The sequence below is a fragment of the Temnothorax longispinosus genome, chromosome 8 (assembly GCF_030848805.1).
Source record: "Temnothorax longispinosus isolate EJ_2023e chromosome 8, Tlon_JGU_v1, whole genome shotgun sequence".
NCBI classification, from domain to species: Eukaryota; Metazoa; Arthropoda; class Insecta; order Hymenoptera; family Formicidae; genus Temnothorax; species Temnothorax longispinosus.
The window spans coordinates 3,569,795-3,594,244 of record NC_092365.1 but is presented as its reverse complement, the minus strand read 5'-3'; the positions used below and the strand labels follow the sequence as shown (position 1 = coordinate 3,594,244).

Sequence of the window (24,450 nt, the reverse complement as noted above, 5' to 3'; positions counted from 1 at the left end):
ACATAGCTCTAGCTTCTAGCTGCTCTATAGCAAATCCTTTTTCCATTAATTATCTGGAAATTTTTGGAAAGAATTTATACATCTATTATACGCAAAGAAAATAAATCGTTCGACTCTTAAAAGTTTCATCTGAAATTGTTATGTCTTGACATGTTTTGTCGCTTTTTCGCGCAGACGAAATCAAGTCGAGGAGAGAAAACGGCTGATATGCGAGGCGGAGCGAGAGAGACGGGAGGCTATCCTCCGCAAGAATCAGGAGAGGGAGGCGCGCATCGAGGCGAGGAGGAGAAACGAGAGATCGCACATCGTCTTCGCGTTCGGCAGCTCCACACCGCGGATGCTGGAGCCTGCCGACACCGGCGGCTCTACTTTCTGGGGCACCCGCAGAGCCACCTCCACTACCAATGTCATGATGTTCTCTGCTGCGCAGCCTCTCACCAGGAGGTCCTCCGAAAGAGAGCTCGACGGCAGCAAGAAACGGGCCACTTCCGCCGGCGGACTCGACCGGAAGCCGGGCGAAGGTCAGTCGACATATTCCTTCAAATACCGAGCGAATTACGCGAATTCACTTGTTGAAGATCAATCGGCAAGAAAAAGAGCGTTGATGCGAACACGTTAGCTGCACATCGCACATGGAAATTCGATTAACCCTTTCAGCGCGCGATGTTAAACTTGCTACATACTTGAGCGTTCTGTTCTGCGAGAACAATTCTCACTCGGAAACTCTCCAGTAGATTCTCATAGAATTTGAAATATTTATGAATAGTTCACTAGTTCGTATTCTATATCGCTCTATACATATACAAGATGCAAATTCGATTTAATCAAATTTTACGCGAGCATTTTATTTTCCAAGCCTCTACATTACGAATGCCGATAAATTTTAGTCTCGATTTAATCAATTTCTCATCATTTTCTAAAAGCCAGCACGATTTTCGTCCATATGTTTGTAACGGATTGTAAATAATATGAGGCGCTTTCTCTGCTCGAATATCTATAAAATATTCGCGCGTACGTAACATGAAGTAGCCCAGTAGCAGCTGAAAGCGTTAAAGGCTTTTCTGCATCTCGCATACGGCGGGTGAATAATACACGCGTGGTATCTGTTCTGCACCGTGCACCAGTAGAATGCAAATTAGTGTTTACCGTAAATTCAATCGGGCGTCGAATCAACAGCGTTGATGTGAACACGCATGATGAGCGACTCGGAAATGGATTTACCTTAATGTGAGTATAAATCTAGATCGCGACACTTGATGTATGCTACGTATGTATCGTATAATGAGGAAGATCGAGACCGGACGGCGACTGATTAATGTCAGTTAAGCCACCTTGCAATTAAATATACGACAGTATTTCGTAAGTTAATCCTTTTGCATTTATAGTTCGGTAGTTGTTATTCGAAGCGAGATAAATCTGACGATACGCTCCGAAGGAATAAATCGTGTCGGTGAATTCACGTCCTGCGTCCCCACACATTTGCTTGCTCCGCCCTATTTACTTGAACGTATCCGGCGTATGTATCGATGATTGATGTTTGTCGTATGGGCCTCTACAATCGTTCTTCCTGTCGCCGAGGGATTCATGAAGGATGGTGTCGTTTAATCGCGTCGTCGCTACGAGAATATTTCTATGTCACGTCGGTTTTCAGAGCTAGCCGGATAAACGAGACTCGCGTCTTCGTGCAGCCTATACTTTACGCACGATCGCTTCCGATACCTTTGATAGCGAATATATTTTTCTTAGTGGCAATCGATACTGCCATTTACGAGGTAGGAAGAAACTCCATCGTACGACATGTGATAAACAAAATTTTACGGTGCACTTGCTGTAGAATTCAATCTGCGTTTCGTTGCTCACATATTCGTTGTATTGTTATCATGATGTGAAATGCAAAAAGTAATTGAGATAATCGTGATAAAAAATATATGAATTATTATGATTAAAGAAATTAATGAATAGATGAAATGATTAAATTACCTCGCTGTAAAATTAAATGTCGAATAATTAAATTGCGTGTTTCAGTTCTTAAATAGCCGATTAAATCAAAAGAAATTGCGTTATAAATCGTATAGAATCGCCGTCGAACGAAGCACTTTCGCTCACAATTGCTCACGGCGAAGACGACACCCCGAAGCATGAAAGAACGATTGTTCCAGCACTTCTTAGACTCTGTAACGCGATCTTGCCCATAGCGTAAATTTTATTTTTGGTTCTTTACTTTCAGGTTTACACTTTCTATAGCCTACTCTGTGTACACTTTTGTGGCATATCCCTTTAAATGACCGCCGAATTCACGTATTACGTATTTTCAGCTTGAGATTGGTTACACGGCGAGTGTTGAGAACGTCTTGAGCGCGATATGAGTCGCAAGTTTTGCTTTTTACGCGACATCATTTGTTTTTACTTTTACACTGCACACAGATTGCTCCGTTGGCATTCACTCTGTAAACGCCGCATCTTCATCCACATTCTCTCCTATCCGAGCATATGTTCTCTCTTTTTTTTTCTTTCTTTAAAGAAATATCATTCTGGAAACCACTGAAAGGAAACGAAAATTAGAATTTTTTTTTCTTTATTTAAGGAACCAAGAAATAATTTTTCTACGTTTTCTCTCTGTACTTCTCCCCTTGGTTATGATCTGTACCTACTTATCGGTGGTGGTTGTGCATAGCGAGGTGTACGGGAAAAAAAATAATGAGAGCTAACACGCGTGCGATCGGCACTGTATCTAACTCACGCTGATACTTATGCTTTCCCGTCCTATTTTTCTCATTCCTGCCTCCCCCCCCAATTTAAAATATTTTTCGCGGAACACCTAATATTTGCGTTGCGTTGAATGGTTTGTTCGCAGATATGAGAATGTCCTCGTCCATGTACGAGGTGTTCAATTGGAATTCTAGCCCCGATCCCCCCTTAACTCCTGCCAAGCATAAGAGAGCCAGCCTCTCTCTGCCCCCCACAACCGACATCTTTGCCGTCGATGATAAGTCCGATAACGACACTAGGCGTCCCATGATTCAGCGGGTTGCCAGTGGTGAGTCCTGATGTCTCAGAAGCCTGCAAGAAAACCGGGAGAGATCTGTTTCTGTTCGTCTCAAGAATGAATATTGTCGATCCTTTACCTCTCGTTTTTGTTTCTAGCACTCGCTCTCGTCGGACTCTCTCCCTTTCTCTCTTGTGTTCTACGTCTCATTGCGTTTTTTTCATTTACTTCACCACACACTCTATCGACACGCATGTCACGTTCATTTAATATCATGAAAGCATATCCCGATCGCACTTTTCTCTCATTCCGTAGTTCCCTTCCCGATTGTATGGTATTGGTATATCAGGTGGATTTTACGATTTACTGTAGCCACTTGTGAGCGAAACGCAACCAATATCACGCAACAGTGTGTCGTATAGTTTGTCTATCCGTATGCAATTCCTTAATCTCGTTACTAACACAAACTAATCACTAGACACTATTAATATTTAGTTGCATTTTGCAAGCCGTATCTTTGCCAGTCAGTAATACGCAGCTCAATGTTATTTGTTAATGAATTCGTCGCGAATAATAGGACGATTATCAGTCACGACCGATCTTTCATTCATTTCATTAAAGTATGTACCTATTCTATACATATGTGTATCAGTTCAACATTAGACTATCAGTTTACTAGTAATTACATAACTTAAAATTATACGATAATTTACTACGTGATAGAATTTAAACTGTAGTTTAGCAATAAAAGAGTAATATTATTTCACGCTGTAGCAGACTAAGCTAAGAATCTAAACCGTAGTTTGAATTAACCGGTGGTTAATGATGTCGTTAATTTCATGTAGACTTATAATCGTCAGTAGTATAAAGTTTAGTGCTTGCATAGATGGATTTCTGGCTGTATTTTTAGATGTTGTTCAATTGAATGTTATCTTTATTAAATGTTCCTATGTATCCTAATGTGTCGCTTATAGAGGATATCGTAATATATTTTCCTTTACACTTAAAATTTATGCAGCATGTACACTAATTTGAAACTGAAATAGTTACATGCGCTTTAATACATAGCGATTTACGTACATTGAGAGAATATTTTTCATAAAAATTTAAAAATATATATATTCTCTTTTGCTCTGTAATCTCTTCTTTCTTCAATTATTCATCAAAAAATGCACTAACTCTTTAATACATTAAAATTTCGAGCAAAACACAAATATACTTTACACCCATGCAATTCCGAATAAAATCTCTCTCGGTGTACTTCTCCGCGTCATCCTCACGTGCCACACAGCATGAAAAGCAAAGCAACACAGCCGCAAGTAGCGAAAAAAAAAGGGAGAAATAAAAATCTGGATGCGACCGAGTTGGCGCGTCAGAGAAACTCTTTACTCGAGTGTGCGTATCTCCATTGAACGAGCCGCGCCGCGTATCCGCACGAATCGACGGACGTTGCTCGTTTCGCAGTACGGGCGGCAAACCCTAAGCGAGACTCTTTGCAGGTGACGATAGCGACGGTGGTGGCACGCCCAGCACTCCGACCTCGGTTTATCTACGTGTCAACAGGAGACGCACCGACCTCATGCCGACGATACCATCCCCGCGCGACGGCCCGCCGTCGACGGCACGCAGTTCCAGCGCCAAGGCCTTCACACGCTCGCCAGGTAGGACTTACTCCATGTCGAGGCTGGACCAGCTGGCGCAGCCTAGGAAACGCACGGCCGAGCAGCAACTCGGCACGTTGACGGAGCAACAGCAAAGCCAGCCTCTGCAGAGCGCTTCTAGCATGAGTCGCAGCATGTCGCACTTGGCCGCGCCCGGCGGAGCCAAGAGCCTAAAACGCTCCGATAACTCGCGCAGCATGGGCACGCTACCGGGCGCGGCGCCTATGCCCAGACCCACCCGCGCCGAAAGACTGCGCCGTAAGGCCCGCGAGCACCAGCAGGCCCAGCAGCAGCAAGGTAAGTGTGTGTGACCGTGCACTCAACTCGACTACCTTCGAATCCTCCACTGAATCAAGCTTCTGTACATAGCGAAAGTATCTCTCGCGCGATTTCCCACGAAATAAACCGGCAATTCTTCCATTGTTTGCACTAAGAGAGCGTAGATCTTATCCCTAATCGTTTATAATTATTATAGATGAAGTAGTTAAGCGATAGCTTAATAATAGATCACGTTGTTTCTACACGTAAATCATAGTTTTGTAAATTTATCTCGTTAAAAAATACTTAATATTCTCTTTGTGTGATATAATGTCGATTTTCTCCGATCAGCTTTTCCCCGAATAATTAATCACCCGTTTCGCTTCGTACTAATTTACTAGTTGACTTTTGTCGCTGTACACAGTCGGACTAATCATCGCTTAGTGACAAGCTTCGTAAGCTAGATCGACACATGGTCTTCGACAGAATAAGGAATGATTTCATGAATCAAAGTTAAAGAAAAAAAACAACACATGAATGCACTCACTGTCTAACAAGAGAACTTCAAATCAGAGTTGGGTGCACACATGTATGAATAAGTGTGAAAAGGAGTCTTTGTAAGTCAATCGGGACGACCAACTTCATCTCGCGGCGTGAAGATAAAAGGAAAAATGTTTTCTTTCTAATTTCAAGTCGCAAAACATTAATTATTCTAGTTCATCGTTTTGATACACTTTTCTATATCTATTATACTTTCTCATCCGTGACTAACCCATTTTCAAAAGTTTTAATATACTTTTTAATATCATGTTCTGATGGCAGACTCTTTTAACGTCAAGAGCCGGTTGCATCAACGATCTGCATTAATTAAAGAAAGGCTAAATTAATAATGCAGATGAAGATAATTTAATTAAGCATTCTCAGCGCGTTGTCGATTTTGATGCAGCCGGCTCTTTAACTTCCGAATTGATTAACAACGCTCCTTACTAAGGAAGATCTCTCAACGGCTTTTCGGTACAACGGGTGAAGGTATGAGCTAATATCTCGGTAAGCTGCACGTTTTTCTTATATCTTATTATATCACTACGTAACTTATCTCGCAATTCACTTAGTATATAATATATTTGTATTTAGTGTGCAATTTATTCCTAGTTAATTCTCAACATTCATTACAATCCCTTTTTATTTTGCGCGATTATAATTTAATTTTTCTCATTCTGTTGGCTTAATTTTTCTTATTTATATTGGCTTACTTTTTTGTTTCAATTTTTCTAGCTTTATTTTTTTTTATACTCACGGACTGCACTCGGTGGCGGTGCTTGCGTTTCGGTTTCTTACTGTTCGCTTTGCTACACGTTGCGTTCGTCACAACAACGTTACAAGCGCGACACGATCTCGATATGTGAAAAGTACGAGCAGGAAATTTATTATTCGCACCGCCGTGCTTCTCTACCGAGAGATCCGCGCGATCGCGTTCAATCAGTCTCCAGCGAAAAGATCAATAGATTACTTATCTTGGGTGGGTGCGCGTAGGTATCCGCAGCGGCGAAGTGACACCCAACAGCCCGTCCCGACCGCACAGCTCCATGAGCCAGCAGAGTGCCAGCAGCGTGGGCAGCAGTAACGTCAATCTGCGTACCCGCACGGCCGCGTCGCGCCGACCGCGGCCTGCTTCTATTGCCGGTACCGGTGTCTCGGTCACAGAGAAACACAGTGAGCATGCTTATTTTACTTCTCCTCCTACCGACCCTTTCAGATCGCCGAAGATCAGCGAGAGGACCAGGAAAAAAAGGAAAAGAAAAGTGGAGCAATTAGGTCGAAAAGAAGATAAATATAATCAATGAAAATTATTTTTCTAATCTGTAATCCAAATATCTTGAAAGAATTCAAACATGTACATATACACGCCTGAAAAAATATGACAAGAACTTTAAAGATATTTCGACTTTATCCGAAATTTTTTTCCATATATTTTCTCTTTTTTTTACTAATTTATATTTTTATTATTTTTTTACGAGATTTTTCTCTTTCAAATTTCTATTATCAGCCTTTTGTATTTGTATATATTATTTTTAATCATTAGATTGCTATATAGTATTGCACATGTAAATACTGTATATACTCAAGAAGACTTGGCGCGTGTAGAAAAGAAAATACCCCGATCGTTCTCGTTATCGCAGATCTGGTGGGTGATATGAAATTAACGAAGGATTCAAAGCCACCACTGCCAAAGGTCCATAGCACTCCAAAGAAACCTTCTACACCCAAAGCCGCGGAAGTGAGGAAGCCGACGGAGAAATTAATCAAGAATGCCAAGTCATCACCGCGAATAACTCCGAAAGCGACACCTCTGCAAAGTCCTGGAGTTGAGCACGTACCGCTCATCCGCGAAACTAACGCGGAAATCATAAAGCAGGATGAGGGTAAAGAGACGCAAGATGTGAAATCGGAAGACAAACACGAGGAAAAGAAGGATCAGGGTAGCGAAAAGACGCAGGTAAATTTTACTCTATGTCGATACGTTGGAACATAATTTTATGCTACGTATGAAGTAAATTAAATATTTCTTTGTTCCAACATTTCAATATATACTTTTTCTTGCACAGTAAAAAAACGTATATTTAATTTCTAATTTTTATTTTAACAACAGGAAGCGAATGTTGTCGAATCTATAACGAACGATGTAAAGGTAGCGATGGAACCTGTGTCAGCAAGCAAACAAGTCAAAGACGAAACTAATTTAATGCAAGAGAATCTGTCGGGTGCTATTGCGGAAGAACCGTCGAAAGTTGTTAAAAAGGAAGAGAACAAGCAGGAGAAGAAATCGCCAGAGATGACTGAAACCAAGCTTGAAGGTGAAGTGGATGAGCAGGTCGACATGTCAGGTATGATTAATCGAAATTTTATCGAGATTGAACGATCGTTTGTTACAAGCTCTTGACTGTTAATGGCGGATGTCTATTTTTATTAATGATTCGCTTTACAGCTTCGATGATCGCGAAAATCAGAATCACCACTGAAGAGGAAGCAAAGGCCGCTTTGGCTGAGCGTAGGAGATTAGCTCGCGAACAAGCGGAACGAGAAGCGGAATTGGAGCGTCTGCGACAGGTACCATCTATAAATCAATTTAATATTAGACCGACTTGGTCTTTACATCTGTTATCTTACGGGGTGACAATTTCCGCAGGAAGAAGAAGCGCGTCTAGAAGCTGAGAGATTGCGCGCGGAGGAAGAAGAGCAACGTCGTTTGGAGGAAGAAACTATACGCTTAGCTAATGAAGCTCGAGAGGCAGAGGAACAGCGATTGCAATTGGCAATCGAGGAAGCTAAACGTCGCGAGGAAGAGGATAGAAGAAAAAGAGAAGAAGAAGCTCGTCAGAAACAAGAGAAAGAAGAAGCAGAACGCAAAGCGAGAGAAGAAGCAGAAAGGTTGGTCTAAAGAATATTCTCTTTTTCTGTTTTGAACAACTCATAATAGATTAATAATATCCATACATTTAAATTACAGACAACGAATCGAAATGGCTGAGAGGCTTAAGAAGGAAGAAGAGGAGCGCAACGCCAGACGCAAACGAGTCGAGGCGATTATGCTTAGGACTAGAGGCAAAAATCAAAGCAATACGTCTGCCAAGGTACGTCTACATTAGAGACATTAAAAATATTAATTTTTCAATTAAATTAAAAAAATTATTTTAATTAATTATGTTGGAGCAATTTGTCCAGATTGAATTTTACATAAATAAACGCAAAATTAAAAGATAATTTTATGTTGAATATGTACAGGGAGAGGGCGGTGATGGCGACAAGCTAAAAGAAGATAGCCCTACTGACGAGAACAAACCGGTACCGGACGGTAAAGGTGACGACGTCATGACAGCCAGTTTAATTTCCGAGGCGACTCAGCAATTTATCAGCGGCGAGCAGCGGGCGCATCACACGGAAAATAGCGTACCTGCACCGGACATAGTGCACAACGGCACAACACATAGCAACGGCATTAACGAAAGTAAAATTGTATTGGATAATAATCAGGGTAACGTTGAAGGAGAGTTGAACGGTCATCATACGAATCACGGGAACGGTATCAACAGTCAATCGATTACGCTGGACAATGCCACTGTGTAAGTATACCAATTCTAAACCCGCGGAATCGTAAACGTGTTATACCGTCGTCGACCGAGAGTCAAAAAATCTTACGTCTCTTCTCGTTAGATCGATGGACAATAATACCATAGTAATAGCTTGTTTCGGTAACGCGTATTTAATTGGGCATTGAGACATGTAATTTCCGACGCGATTCTCAAAAGCGCCCAAGATCAATTTTAGATGTGACATATGTATGCTATTAGAATCCGATTACTCTATACGATCAAAAAATATTAAAATATATTGAAGAATGTAATATCACAGAAGGTTTTTTGCGTAATTGTGAAAATATCTTATAAGCATAATACAAAAATTAACTCAAACAATCTTCTATTATATTTAATTAATCAGGAATTAATTAAATAATTAATTAAGAAGTAATTATTGACAGATAGGTGAAATGCAACACGTCGATCACTTACATTTTTACAGGGCATAAGTAATTGCGCAATACTAGCCAATATACTATTTAATTAAACTGAACTGATTATTGATATAATCAAAAGGTTGACCGTGTAGCTACTCGATCGGAAAAAGAACAAGCGTATAAATATCATACTCGTAAGATAGCGAACTAACTCGAAATGAGAGGATCAACTTTTAAATATTGCATGTAAAATCTTTAAATATATAAAATTCTTATTTACATAACATTTAAAAAGATCTACGCGTTACAGAAAATCAAGAAATCAAATATTACTATGGCATCTATTAAAAATATAAATTTCTGTATAAAGAGTTCTTGGGTGCCCTGTATAATTTACATAGAATACGTGCCACGCTGAATGTATTAAATTAAACATATTATACGATTTTATTTGTAAATAGGTGTGATAAAAATTCTAAATCGCAATGAATCATTATCGCACCACAAGCAGATCGATTATTTCGAGTTTTAGATTTGTATACGTACGTAAGAGGGATTCTATCAAATTCCGAAAGGGCAATTATTTGAACCTTCATTTGTGGTTGAATGTGAAATTGTTAGATGTATTCGTAAAAACTTTATTATCAAAGGCTTTGTATATAATGAATTACGTTATTTACAATATGTCTTGTAATGTCGGTTAACTATTAAAATGAATTAATTAAGTTTCAAAGTTATATACATATATATATGTACACATTATTAAACAGTTATTTAGTAAAAAAGTTTATATATATTGCGCTTTCCTGAGACAGGAAGGAACTGCCTATTAACATTAATTTCACCGACATTTATCGCTTCATGCAAATATTCTGAGTGACCCACGCGTATGTACATTGCAAAAGTAGCCAGAACAACGGTTGACGGACATAATAAGCACGCCATTGTGACTCGCCGTTTACGATATAATTAGTTGCACAATTAGTAACATATTAATCAATAACAAATTATACGAGACTAACATTACTATCGCGATGATAATGAGATTGCAAGTACGAGAGTGTATATTGTATCACCTATTGTAATAATTACATATATTTTATAATTGATATTTAGCTATGTACTAACGGCAAATTTACATACTATTTTTAGCTAGGATTATCAAAGATAACGGGAATCGCGTAGGTACTCCGATTGTCATTAAGTATTATATGAATGAGTTGGAAGAACGTCATGTAATATCGTACATAAAGCATGAAATCGTTAAGAAAAATATTAACAGAACTGCAGAATATACTTAGTGTTAAATCATACAGATAAATCTCAGTGTATATAATGTAAAGAGAGACAAGAGCGGCATAAATCTAATGAGTCATCGAAACGTTTCGTTTTGTGATTTCACAACATACCAACTCAGCAAGGATGAATAATATTAACGTGACTTTCACAAAGTGGCGACAATGACGCATCGCAGTTACTTTACGGAAAACGCAACTAATATTTTTAGTAGTACAATAAGTACGTAGCGTAATAAATATCATCTTTTAAATATCATCTTTGCTGAGTATCTCTCTTTGATCTTTCCTCCAATTAGGTACTAAAAAGTGTTCTTCCATTTATTGACCCGTTGTGCGTATATACCGTAAGTGCGATTGATTTTCGTAACAATCTCTTCGTAACAAATCACCAATGCATGTTAACTAACGTTGATATGGTGTGGCTTGTTCTTTTCCTTGCACAATGATTGTCTGCGTTCCTCATGCTTGTGTATTGTACATCATCAAGCGCGGTATATGTCAACTTACTGCCTACTTTTGCTATGTACTATTCCACATATTTTCCGATATAGTATTTTTTCGTGAGAAAACGTCTCTTCATGTGCACACCACATCCACGAATCCTACACAAAGGTATAGGAAAGATAAAGGAAAGAAGAAGACCAAACGCGCGGCATGAATTTTCTTCTCTAATATATATCTTAATCCGACGATTCGATCGAATGTGATACAATTTTTTATGTAATTAGATCTGTATTTGCTGTTTTGCTGTAATATGTTCTAGCAAGCTATGGTTATTATAGTTATACGGTTGACGTGTCGATTTAATCAACTGGTTCCCGTAGTTGTTTAAACAGAAACCTGTTACGATCCATCGACAGAATAATATATGTAATGTATTAGATGTATTCCAATTTTTTATTCGGCCGAACGCAGGCGAAAGATTTATATTGGATACCACAAAGGACCGCAAAACTATCTAGTTGTGGACTATCTCGGTTAGTACTGCTACGCATAGAAGCAATTTCTATCCGATTTAATCGCTTATAATAGTTGTTTTATATAGTTACATCAAAATAGTTGCCTCCCGAGGCATTCAAAGTCTGCAATTTGAGGAGCAGTCATATGATCGATGATGCAAAAGAACATCAAAACTGACGCATAAGCGCTTTACATTTACCCGATACGTTATTTAGTTATCTTTATCTAGCTTCGTTCAGTTGACAACGTTTTTTAGATGTATATAGAACCGCGAACTTTGTTCCTGTTCGACAAAGTCCGAATCCGTTTCATTTCGTTTTAGTGATTCAACTGTCTGGAGGTGTTAACGAATCGCTCGCAATCGGCTTAGCTAATTTAGCGGCGGCGATTCTGTATTAGTGATCATGAATAGTCGCTTAAGTCGTAGTCCCTAATCCATATGTCTGGCTGTCAATTTAGTCTTTGTATGTTTTTCATTTGGCTTGTTTTGTAGCAAGCAAAACAACGTGACCAACAACCTGTTAGACCTGTCGGACTTCGATACTCTGAGTAATAACAGTAGCGGCTACGATACCGGGCCGATACTCGAACTGACGCCCAATCTGGCGAACGAGGATACCCTCAACTCCAATCTGAATCCAGCGGCAATGCCGTTTACCCCGATGGGGTTCGCCGCCGCGAATGTCAATGTCAATCCGTTCCAAGACAATTTCATCAACAAGCCACAGGATAACAACCAAGTACCAGGTATGTAAGCCTGATCTCTATTGTAGCGTTTTTAGAAGAAAAATAGAATTGTGATTTTATGTTTGGAAACTCTGCATACTATAACTAAGTGAACTAATATATCACTTTTTAACTGAAAATGCAGGATACGGATAACAGACTCTAGTGTAAATGCTGTCTCTCTTTTTCTCCGCAGATCTACTATCATAAGGTGTCTCTTAAACGTTCCCGGACGAACAGAGAAAGAGCAGTTGGGCAACTGATAACCGAATTGCTCATAGCGAGCAATAGCTATATTCGGAACGAGACGTTGTTGTTTATGATAATGTAAATAACCGCCGTCGCGCGACGTATCATGTGTAAAGGGGATATCTCGGTGAACGAGGGCGCAAGGACCATCCCCCAAGCCCCACAATTATGCCGAGCTCTGAGCGTCATCACCGGGAAGAAAAAAGTGTAAAATAATATATAATGTTAATTAATTATTATTGCGCAACAGCAAAGTGTGGACACTCAATCTGTGTGTCGTAGTACGCTATTAGGAAAATAACTTTCTTAAGGAAAGGGGTTGAGGCCTGTGTTTGTAACACATCGTTTTCGGATGTTCATACACGGACGTATTTTACGATAACGAATCGACATGAAATTTATTTTCTCTCACATATATACACGAACACACATATATACACGATTTCGCCCTTACCACACACGTATATGTGTGTAGATTACAAGTAAGATTTTTGAGGCGTTAATCAATAGAGATGAGAGAATTGGAAATTACGCGAAGAGAGTAAATGACGAATAAATATAGCACAAGAAACGAAAGAAGAAGAGGGATAAAATAGAAAGGAGTCAGATCAAACGCTGAGAACGTATCTGCCAAAACGACGGATTAGAGAATGTCCCTAACATATAAGAGATAACGTAGCATGGTACTATCTTATAACAATTTCACAAGCGGATCTAAGCGCGTTATCGTGTTTCAACATAAGAGACATTCTTGCGGATACGAGATGGGGAAAAGTAGCACGGATAGAGAAAAAGAAAACACTTTTCTTCCATACCAGATTTCGGGGCGTGCGCTCACTAGTCAAGCAATCTTACTGTTTTTTTTTTCTTTTCTTTTTATCGTATTTCATTTAGAGGGCCTACTTAACATTGGTATATACTCTAGGTATTCGCTAGACTTCACTATCGTTACGTTTTTTTTTCGCGGATCGTGCATAAATTCTCTAGCCTGTGATGATGACGATGACGATAACGCTGGTTGCTTTGTGAGATAGCCGCTGCATAAGTTAACGGTGAGTGACGATCTAGTAACGTTAATTGTAAGAATTGTTACGCGAGAGATACTACAGATGGGATTTAACCGCATTTTATTCGATAAAGGTGAATACGATCGATACTGCAACGTTAATGCATAACGCAAAAGTGAATATTGGTGCAATGTCCAAAAAAATGCGAGTTCTACTTGTCATTATTTGCAACATAAAAATATTATGAGACGTGAAATATATCGGTAGCATGCTTTATATATTTTGCGCTCGCCCTATTTCACGATATCACGTAGAGTTCGACGACAGATTATTTATAACGAGGATAGAGAAACGGACATTTCTGTTATCCTAATTTTATTCGGAAAACACGATCGAGAAAAACGATTATATCGACGTTAGAGGAAAGATAGGATTAGTGTACAGATTGTTTGTTATTGAATTTTTCTCGTATATTTGCGCGCGAAATTTATCCCCTTTTTTCCCCTCGCTCTTTACCTTATTCGCATTTTATCATAATCGGCGTAGAGGATTTATCGGAATTGCATAATTGAAATCTTCTCGTTAACATCGTTTTTTGTTTAAGCTCGAGATTTTTCCTTATTCGCATTTGCAACTTGTTTTTCGGGCGCCGAGAAAAAGTCTCTCGTCCATATATAATCAATATATTTTCTTATAAACGATTAATATATATTTTTACCGAGAGTTGTTGGAGCGAGCGTGTTTATACAAAGTTGCATCGCGAGTCACTTGTTCATACGTCCCCGATGACTAAAAATGTCCGATCACTAAAAAGAAAAGAAGCAGAAAAAGCGTATACACAGCCCGGAACCATGCAAAGTGACAGATTTATTGACACGTTTTATCGCCCGTTCTCACACGAGAAATTGTCTCTGCGTTTGTCCTTGTAAAAATTTCAACGCTGTAACGGACCCGATTCGTTACAACTTGTTGTATGAAACTTATTTATATTAGTTCTTGTTTTTCGACAATATTTATTAATCGTTTGGACACCGTATATTACCCCTGCGTCACGTGTACACTTATACTATTTTTATTAGATTTGGTTGAGATTCTATTAAAAACTATTCTATAATATCTAATAATAATGGTAATTAAATAGAGTACGAGAGAATGTTTCTAAATATACGATAACGAAGAAAAATGCTAAATATCATCAGTCATGTCTAAAGAAACGGATACTTCATATTGTAAAAAATGCTTGTATGTAATAAATACTTAATACTGAAAAAAAAAAATCCAAAATGTGTGCCGATTTTTTACCTGCTCCTTCCTCTTTGCTTCATGATACTTGTACATGATTATTCCGTTTAATATATCGCTTCGCGCTGGGGAACATCAGTGATTCCACCTGTAGTATCAACTGCAGTTGTTGCAGCAATTTATAACGGTACTCTGTAACGCAAACTCTTCTCGCCGCCCTATAAACCTTTACCTTACCGAAACTAACAGATCCTCTCCTAGTAATGTCGACTTGCAAACCTCACGCGGTGAAATACGGCACAGCCACCGAGATGCATCGTGGATGCAACTCGTCCCTCGAGTCTCACACTTGCAAAAACTAATGCTTGTACCTTCGTGCCTCTCGTGAATACGATGCTGCTTCTTCCTTTCTAACATAGAAAGTAGTTCCCTGTGCTAGACGTTTCCTCGCGTGTTTCTGCCCTTTGGAGTCTCTTCCTCCTCAATTATTCATTATTATCTCGAGAATCGTGTTCAACGGCACAACGGAGACGATTCCTTTGTCTTTCTTATCGCGACAGCTTGAACTCTTTTTCATTTTGTAAAATCATTTTTATCATTGTTAATAAAGATTAACCCATAGTAATTTATGAAGTAATTTATAAGATCATAGAAATCTACAACTGAATATAAGTATGCGGAAAATCAAGGTAAGATCTTTATTGTTACAAATTGTTTTCATCTTTTATGTAAAATTAAATTCATTGTTATAATATATCAAGATTTTGTAAAATCTATATTAAGTCTTTGTTTATATCGTTAATACGGAAATAAATGGAATTCAGATTTTTCTGCTATGTAACTGCTAGATAAAATTTCAACAAATAATTAATAATATAGAAAATGAAACCATTTGGAGAATAATGTGTTATACAAACACAATTTTCAAACAGCACTGAAAAGCCCATTTCGAGGGAATTAAGACATATCTCCGCGTGAACCGGCAGTAACGCCGTTTAGCAAATTTACACGATGCAATTATCTGCTTGTCTGCGCAACCGTCGTCACGGTTAATGTTAATGCCATTAGGTGTATAACGGCAGCTGGAAAAGCGGACAGAATTATTTGTTTACTTCGTTTCTTCGCGAGGGAGCCGAGGCAATGGGAAAGGTTGCAGCCTCGGGGGTTCATAATCCGGCGCTTCATCGGCGTAAATTAATTAATCAAACGACGTAATACGCAGGCTTCTTTTGCCACGTTATTACAAGCCGAGGAGGTGAAAAGGATCGCCTCTGGGCAAAATGAAGATTTCGGATACGAGAACAGCATCCTGCGGATTCAGCGTTCCAGAAAATTAAACCACGGCACGAAATGAAACTTTTACACGCACTGTTTATCACTCGTAATTTATAATATATCTACATATATTATGTATACACATATCATTTTGACTTTTAACTTATAAATGTTAACTAATTTTACCATAAATAATAATATCGTTTACGACAACAATATTTATATAAAAACAAAAAGTATTTTATAAGAAATAATTTCTAAAAAGGTAACGCATTAAAAATAAAATTTATATCTGGCTAAAATTCAAAAGGCTTTGACGACAGAATAAATGTGCTAATTGATTATATACAGTAGCAGTAATTCGAAAGTAAAAGAGTAACGATGTAAAACTTGTGAACCAACCTTCAGCCCGACGCAAATAGTATTGCTCGTGCAATTAAGGCGGACGCGGGACACGCAGTAATTCTTCGTTTAGCAAATCCGCGGTATTAATTTCGTAAATGAATTTCACGTAGCCACCGCGCAACGGGGAACACGCATTCGCTTAACGACGGGGGTAGCTCACGAATATTGTAATTTATGAACGGAAGAAGTACCTCCTCCATCGTGACGTTTAGTTTCCATACGCGATTACGTGTTTTTCTCCTGGCACGCAAATTTTCAACGAATGGGGGCTCAGGTGTCCAATTATTTTTTAATCCTTGTTATTGTTACGAGAATTATAAGAATATTATAATATTTATTGTATAGATATATATCTTTCTCTTACTATTATTTATTAGTTATAAGAATTATTCTTTTGCTATAGATATGGTTATATTAATAAATTTTATTGTACATATATTTCTTATCAATCGTCGTCAATCCTCCCTCGATTCCTATATATACTTTCACAATTGCCGTTTAGGCATTTAATTAATCTCTACTTGTTTTACTAATTGGTTAATTATATTCTTTTTTTTAATATACCCCGGAAATGCCAAACGTTTGCACATTCGAGGAGAGAAGTGTGACGAGAGGGGGTGGTTGCGAGCTTCCTTGGACCGGCACATTTGTGTTGCAGTCGGGGAAACGGGCGAGGGGGACGAATGACGGGCCCCGTAATTTGCGGGTTGTAATACCGCGCCCGTCGTTTGTAACCTGTTCGAGACACGTAAGTACAGCCAAGAGAACAGCGCCGGGGAGAGAAGTAACTACGTAACCGCATCGTCTCATTGAGGGGGATGTTTTCCCGGTTCTGAAACGGATGTAACTACTACCGCCCGTCTATGTGGCACCCTCAGAAAACGCATAGGGGTACTCGATCACCGCTTGCTTCATTCTATTTGCGGGACTGCGGCCTTCGGGGTTTCGCTTAAATAATATATTACAAGCGGCTGCTTAACGTTACGCCATCCGGCCCCGGCAAACTGCTCATAGTTATGATCCGTCTGCAATTAATAGCTTCTTAAGTAGCTGCCGTCTTAAAAATGATCGAAGAAGCGTGAATAGAAAAGATATCCTGTGCTTTTATGAAACTAAGCTATCTGGACAAATTAAGTTAATTGAATTATTAACTGATTATTAACTGATAATAGTGATAAATTAATGTAATCTCTCATTTTTGTAAGGCAGCAATTGATCATGAAGATGTCATGTATATGACATTATAGGGAAATTATTCATTAAAGCCAGATAGTTAATACAGAAACACACATTCTAAATAATTCAAGTTTAAAATAAAATTTAATTGATATAATAAATCGTAGCAAGCGTAAATAAGAGTCAGTGGTTTAAAATTTGGCATTTATTCCATGAATTTTGGAAGTTACAGCGAGATATATTCTCATTACCTGTCCGGTTTAGAGAAAATGAAGGTCAGGTAAAGAGAACGGCGAGGTTTGGGACGGATCTCAAAAGATTCAAATGAAATTCCGCGCTTCCGGTTTATGTGCATGCTCGATTTAGCGGGTACCTCGACGAAGGAGGCGAAAAGGATGCAGCTTGGTTCGAACGGGATGCATCCATTTTGCATGGGTCATAAGGCCTTCTTGCACGCGCAATGCAGATGAGAAAGAGAGAGCGAGAGAGAGGGACCCCAGGACTCCTTCGCCGAGGTTACTGCACTTTGGGGACGAGTTATCCTCCCCATCAGCTACCAGAAATTCTCGCTCGAGCGTTCTCCGAGCGAATTCCCAAGAGAGAAGAGCGAGCTCCTTTCGCAAGGAGCGCTTTTGCAGCTGCGAGATAACGCTTCACGACGATTTCTGGATACGACGTGTGCTCATAAATGTATATTCGTAAATAAATTATTAAAAATATTGAACATACTCAATAATTATTAATTTCAGTATCTCTTTCGTAAAATTTCTTGCTAACTAAGAGAAAATATAACAAGCTCATACATTTTTTACAATCATATGTTTAAAGATTTTTTTTTTCTTTGACGATAATTAGTTTTGAAATGGACATTCTCTCGCAGGCTACTGTTCGGCGCACCTGCAACATTCTTAGGTGCCTGATGTGCACCAATTAGGAAGTAAGAAGAAATTAACTCTGCAATAAGAAAATAAACTCGTGAAAAACGCGGGCAAAAAATCCACAGTCGCATCCTCGAAGAGAGTGCTTGAAAGCGAAATAGCGGGCGAAAGAAGGGCGAGGTGAGAGAAAAGGTACGACCGAACAAAGGCGAAGGTACCAAAGGGGAAGGAAGAATTGGATTCGTGGATGAAGACGCAAAAAGAAAAGCACCGCTTTATGAAAGCATCTTTCGGTCTTGCGCCACGTGGACAACACTTGTCCCGCAACCCTAGAAAAATGTACCTGGTTCCTGCGGGTTGGGAGACAACGGCGATTGCAGAATGATTGACCATAAGAAATTACTGGCAGTGATATCGGAACGAAATGTTTCGATCCTTTCGTCCGGTCGGGCTACTCCATGCTTTTTAATCGCGCCGCGTCTGAGATGTCTTTTTCTACTGTCTCTCTTTTGGTGTAATAAAGTCTCAATGTGCCTTGACTCCGCAATTTCGCAGACGAGGAATTATTTTGCGCTTTATTCGAAAATATTATTATATAGTATAGAATTATAGCTAGGCTATAATTAGCAATTATTGAATTAATTATCAATAACAGTCTGTTATTGATAATTAATTTTTTGTCAGTTTCTCAATTGAATCGCGATTACAAATATGATGTACCTTAATAGATATCACAAATTGATTCTGAAGATTTATTTGTCAAAAATTATATTAATCACATTTTAAAACTTGTTTCACCATAGTTTTTTTTTTTTTTGCAGGAAGACGATTATAAATATGAGCATAACAGATTTGAGAATTGAATGGAAAAATACTAATTTTCAAACCAAACGAAAATGGTGAGAAAGAACTTAGACAGGTATTATACATTCATATCCTTCCGATTCGCGATTGTTTTTCCACCAACCTCGGCACGCTGAAGTACTTTCCCAAGCCCGATATATGAATCCATTTGCACTTATTAATGCCTTTTTATTGGAATTCCGGTGTACCCAAGCGCGTCGCGACGCAGTAAAAATGCACACGTAAAAGCCGGGAAAGTTTTATCATTTTTCGTCAAAATTTATCATGCATTATTCAAGCCTCTCGATTGGAATCGCTTTCAAACTACCGTAATTTTCTTACCTACAATAATAATTTACTTTTACTACTCCTATACGTGTGAATAGTTTGCCCTGCGTATCTATCATTAAAATCGGAGGCAGAGAGTTCTGCCAGCAATGGGTTAAAGGAAATTCTCGCGGGATTGTGCCGTGCATTGCTTCGAGATACATTGTCCAAGAGAAGGGAACGAAATACATACCACGAACAGAGGAGAGGGCGAGAATCGGGGTTGAACGGCCGTTTGCAAAATTATCGGGTGGAACGAGGGAAATCGGACGGAATCCGCGTGTGACCGCCAGCCGCAAATGCCGGATGCGACTCGCTCTTTGTCGCGCTCTCACCGCGCCGATATACGTGCTTCCTGCTTAGTCAGGATCTCCATCTGCCCGGCCCAGCTCATCGGAAATCATTGCCACGCCGCCAATTGTCAGCCGCCAGCACGTCGGATTGGCTCCGATCCCAATACAACCGATTCGCGATTCTACCCGGCACGATCGCGTTATCCGGATTATCCGCGGTCGCGCCCCTTGAAATACCAGTACGTGGAGAAGTTTCGGATTTCGGGAGCTGACTTTTCGAGTCAGCTCGGCGCGGATTCGAGCTCGCGGATTTTCCAAGTTAGAATCGGGAAAAGAACTTGATATCCATACCCCGTAAAAATAAATGCACACGGCGGCACACGGTTAAAAGTGTGTTAACTTTAAGACTGGAATGTTAATGTTTCAAATTGGTATTTGCTACATACAATTAACTGAAAATTCGGTACATTTATACAGTGACAATCAGCGTCTTGTTTTTAAGAGTTTTAAAATAAAAAATTTTGAAAATAAATCTAGAATTTCGACGATTGCAGTGGAAATCTTTTATCGCGCGTAACTTATATATAGAGTTCGAAGACCGTACAGAAAATTATCGACAGGAGCGCAACCGCGATAAATCCAGATTTAGAAAATTCAGATTTACAGAGTCGCGGGCGGGGATGTAAAGGGCCGCAAAAGCTCGCCCCATAAATTCGAAAGAAAAAGGAGAACAATGCGCGCGGGGGAGCGGTGGGCGGCCTCGTCGAAACTTCGGCGAAGTTAGTTTCTCACGATTAAGGCTTACTGCCTCTTATACCGAGCACGCTGTTCCTGTATCTCGCTTCCGGTATCTCTCACCGAGAGACTATCGCACTCCCGGAGAGGATCTCGATAGCGCCCGCTCGGTTCGGCCGAATGAAATTTTAATTTTTGATAAGGCACCATCCGCGCCACACACCCGCGCCAGTTCTCTCTGGGCTCTTCCCTCCGCTTTCTTCCCCGCAGCGCGATTCGAGCAACCTGCGTCGGTTTCGAGATATTAAATATCGCCGGGAACGCGCGGTGCAGCAGCGTGGAGAAATTTCGCGAAACGGCCACACGGACAGCCCCTTGTGAATCTTTTAAGGCTGCTCGGAGGTCAAGCTGCATACTTACACCAAAAGAGACTAGTTTCCGTAAGGTACGTTACGGTCGGTTACACCGAAAACTCTTCGGTTAATTTCAGTTCGAGATCACTTTTTCTTTTCTAGACTACTTCACCTACAACTATGAAGCGCTTTGCAAGAAGCGACGTAAAAGTAATCTTTGTTAAATAGTTTAAATGTATGTTTTACATATAAGCAATTTTACCTACTTATACATTTAATTTTTACACGCCCCACATATATGCAATTCTTAATTTAAATAACATTTTAAAATGTTTACAATTATGAAGATTGCTATCTAATGAGTAACGTCTTACACTACCTGAGATAATTAATCATTTCTACATTAAACCTCCTCTATCTACGAATTCTAATCAGCTCCAGGCCATCGGATAGCGGTTGACAATACGGTAGGGGTTCCGCTTGTCACGAAACGTGAAGAATGGCAGAGGGTGGCTCGTAACAATAATGCTAAGGTGAGTAAATGGGAGAAGAGAAGGAGAGAGAGAGAGAGAAAGAGAGAGACAAGGAAAGACAACAAGGAGCAGAAGTAGGAATTCCATGGCATGTGGTTGCACTCGTACAATCAACGAACGAAGGTAAAACACACGACGCAGGGTGACGGAGAGGGATGGAAGAATACTACCGCGGAAGGCTTCCCGTTGCGGGAGGTAAGCCGAGAGGTGAAGGGTGACGGGGTAGTGCGTTACGCCATGTGTGAAATTACAATCACCCATCCCTAATGCCCTCGCTTCAAGTCAACTCCGTACCCGCGCACGTCTCACGGACACATAAAGTATACGGGGTGTTTCGAAACTCGTGCGAGCATCGAACGCATGCCTGCAATAATTAATTAGTGTCATGTAATGTGGCATATTAATTTTTTCTTATCTATGATTACTGAAACAATCGCGCATTTTCATATTCAAGTAACTTTAACATTCAACATTGATTTATATATAATTGTTATTTAACTTATATATAATTATACGTAATTTTATGAACCACATATTGTACAAAATACACTCTATATGTATATGCAGCCCGTGGTTTGAATCTCGCTTGTATATCCGATGCATCTACACAACCAGCGACGAGAGACGTATATGCAAAGGTTTGGCGCACCGGCTCTTCTCTTTGAAGTCTTTGGTAAACTTTGACGTGTAAACCTGTCGAGGCAACCCTCTCGCTGCGGCCGCTTATGTGGTAGCTCGGAAATATAATCGTTTAATGTCCGCGCAACACGCTCTTGAGATGATCGTTGTGCGGACTAAGAAATTTACACAGCCGCCGCCTTTCACGCCTGCTATTAATTCGCCGCTCGGGCGCACAACAGTTAATCCCGTCTCTTTCTTGACAGGATTGTGCTGTAGACTATAAAATTTCTCTCATGTATCTAAAAGTGGTCGTATATATATGTTTTTGTTTCGTCAAATATATCGTTCAATATAGCTTACTTTTTCCTTTCTCTATGTATAAGAAAAAAATATGTATCCTTCTCACTTGCTATGGAAAAATTTGGTAGCAAAAATATTTGCGAGAGAAGACAGACTATCTCCTTGATTGGCACGGATCATAAATGCGACGTGGACATTAAAGCGGCAATTTTCCGAGCAATTTCATCTCGCAGGTGCGTAACGAAGTGCGCATTTTCCTGACAAAAGGCGATGAAAGATCGGAGCGACGAGAGCGAATTTCTGCGCGCGTGATATTAATGTTGCACGGTCCGATTTCTACCGGGTGAGCAGTTGATGTGTGTACGTTGTGCCGTTGCCGGAAATCGTCAGCGCACGAATGAGATTAATAAATATTAGAGGGAGATAGAGAGAAAGAGAGGCGAGAGGAACGTGCTCCTGGGATGCGCGTGATTTAAAGAGGCGGCCTACGGGAGACTTTTTTAATAAATAAGCCGGCTACACAAAATTACTTGGGAGATTGTATCTTTTTTTCACGGACCGCTGGGTAATCGTTCCTCCTGCCTCGGTCCACTCGTCACGCGGAATAATTAATAAGCCCGAAACGGACAGATGCGACCGGATGAAAACGATGGAAATGCCGACGCGATGCGACGTGTATTTAAATGTCCAATCTAGCGAGATTCGTCTCAATAAATTTTCCCAGCTTAATCGACCGGCTTTACTCTTTAAAATCCGTCGAACATGCTGAATGGGACGATAAAATGCAATTTCTATTGACAAATGTATACAGGTTGTCCTAGTATCGGAAAATGTTTTGACAAATTCTTTTGCGCATACACAGTTTTGCACTTAACGAAAGATGTATCTATTATGTAAAAAATATATGTGATAATAAATCAGCACATTTAATCTTTAACTTTTCAATTAACGCGAAGATTAATATTTAGATATCGATATTCTATAATCGGCAGTTGAATAAGAAGTGACGCAGCTAAAAAAAATCGAGATAAGAGATGCAACAATTTCGAGATAGGCTTCTATTGGTATTGATTTTTGCGTGCTTGTCGTAGTAGCGCGTGACACGACCCAGCAATTCACTTTTGCACAACCCTCCCTTCTGACAAGTACACAATTACACACGCGATTCTTGTCACGCTTTCTGAAGCCATTGTCTATTACGATCGTTAACGAGCCTTCGATCACCTGGCAGAACGCCTCGCTAATCCACCGTGAGTTTTTTTTTTTTTAATTTTTCGATCACTTTGCCTTCCCCAGCCCTCGTTATGCGTCGTCGCTTGGTTTGATGCAATTATTTCTTCTTTCGACGATATTTCCATTTAAATGTTTCGAATTTTATTACAAAATAACTGTAATAAAGTATTACGGAAAATAATCCAATTTTATTATCAAGAACTTCTATCATTTTATTTAATTGCCGCTAAGTATAAGTATCTTATTATTAGTGACAAGCGATTTTCTCGATAATTATTCATCGCTGTGCCGGGATATTTAAGTATTCGTTGAGGCATATTCTATTCAGAAACTTCGCAAACGGGCGTCTGTTGAATTTATTATTCAGGAAAGCACAGCGCGGAGAAAACCGGCAACGGATTTGCTATAATTATTGGGTGCGAAAAGTGAAAACGCGTGTACACATTGCGAGCCAGACAGCAATGAGGGGATGCTAAGGCAACTTTCTAGACACTGATTAATCCACAACTCTGCGAAATTTAGAGACTAAATTCGCGGCCGCTTCAAAGGTTACGCAATGGTTATGCAACTTTCTCTAC

General features: G+C 39.7%; 1 protein-coding gene across 44 annotated transcripts in view; it reads left to right on the top strand.

The window, feature by feature from the left end:
- The window catches only part of LOC139818089 (uncharacterized), a 151,146-nt gene extending 136,211 nt beyond the window's left edge, over nt 1-14,935 (top strand). For 37 of the 44 annotated variants that reach the window (XM_071786564.1, XM_071786561.1, XM_071786551.1 and 34 more), the window contains 12 exons: nt 175-521; nt 2,855-3,037; nt 4,486-4,944; nt 6,439-6,618; nt 7,086-7,402; nt 7,556-7,790; nt 7,892-8,013; nt 8,093-8,334; nt 8,414-8,537; nt 8,689-9,026; nt 12,170-12,423; nt 12,599-14,935. In XM_071786564.1, the coding sequence (XP_071642665.1) occupies nt 175-521; nt 2,855-3,037; nt 4,486-4,944; nt 6,439-6,618; nt 7,086-7,402; nt 7,556-7,790; nt 7,892-8,013; nt 8,093-8,334; nt 8,414-8,537; nt 8,689-9,026; nt 12,170-12,423; nt 12,599-12,612 (2,815 nt within the window). In that variant the 3' untranslated portion in view covers nt 12,613-14,935. The remainder of the gene's footprint in view (nt 1-174; nt 522-2,854; nt 3,038-4,485; nt 4,945-6,438; nt 6,619-7,085; nt 7,403-7,555; nt 7,791-7,891; nt 8,014-8,092; nt 8,335-8,413; nt 8,538-8,688; nt 9,027-12,169; nt 12,424-12,598) is intronic. The other 7 variants (XM_071786566.1, XM_071786528.1, XM_071786536.1 and 4 more) reach the window with 6 other exon arrangements.
- Nucleotides 14,936-24,450: the final 9,515 nt, after the last annotated feature.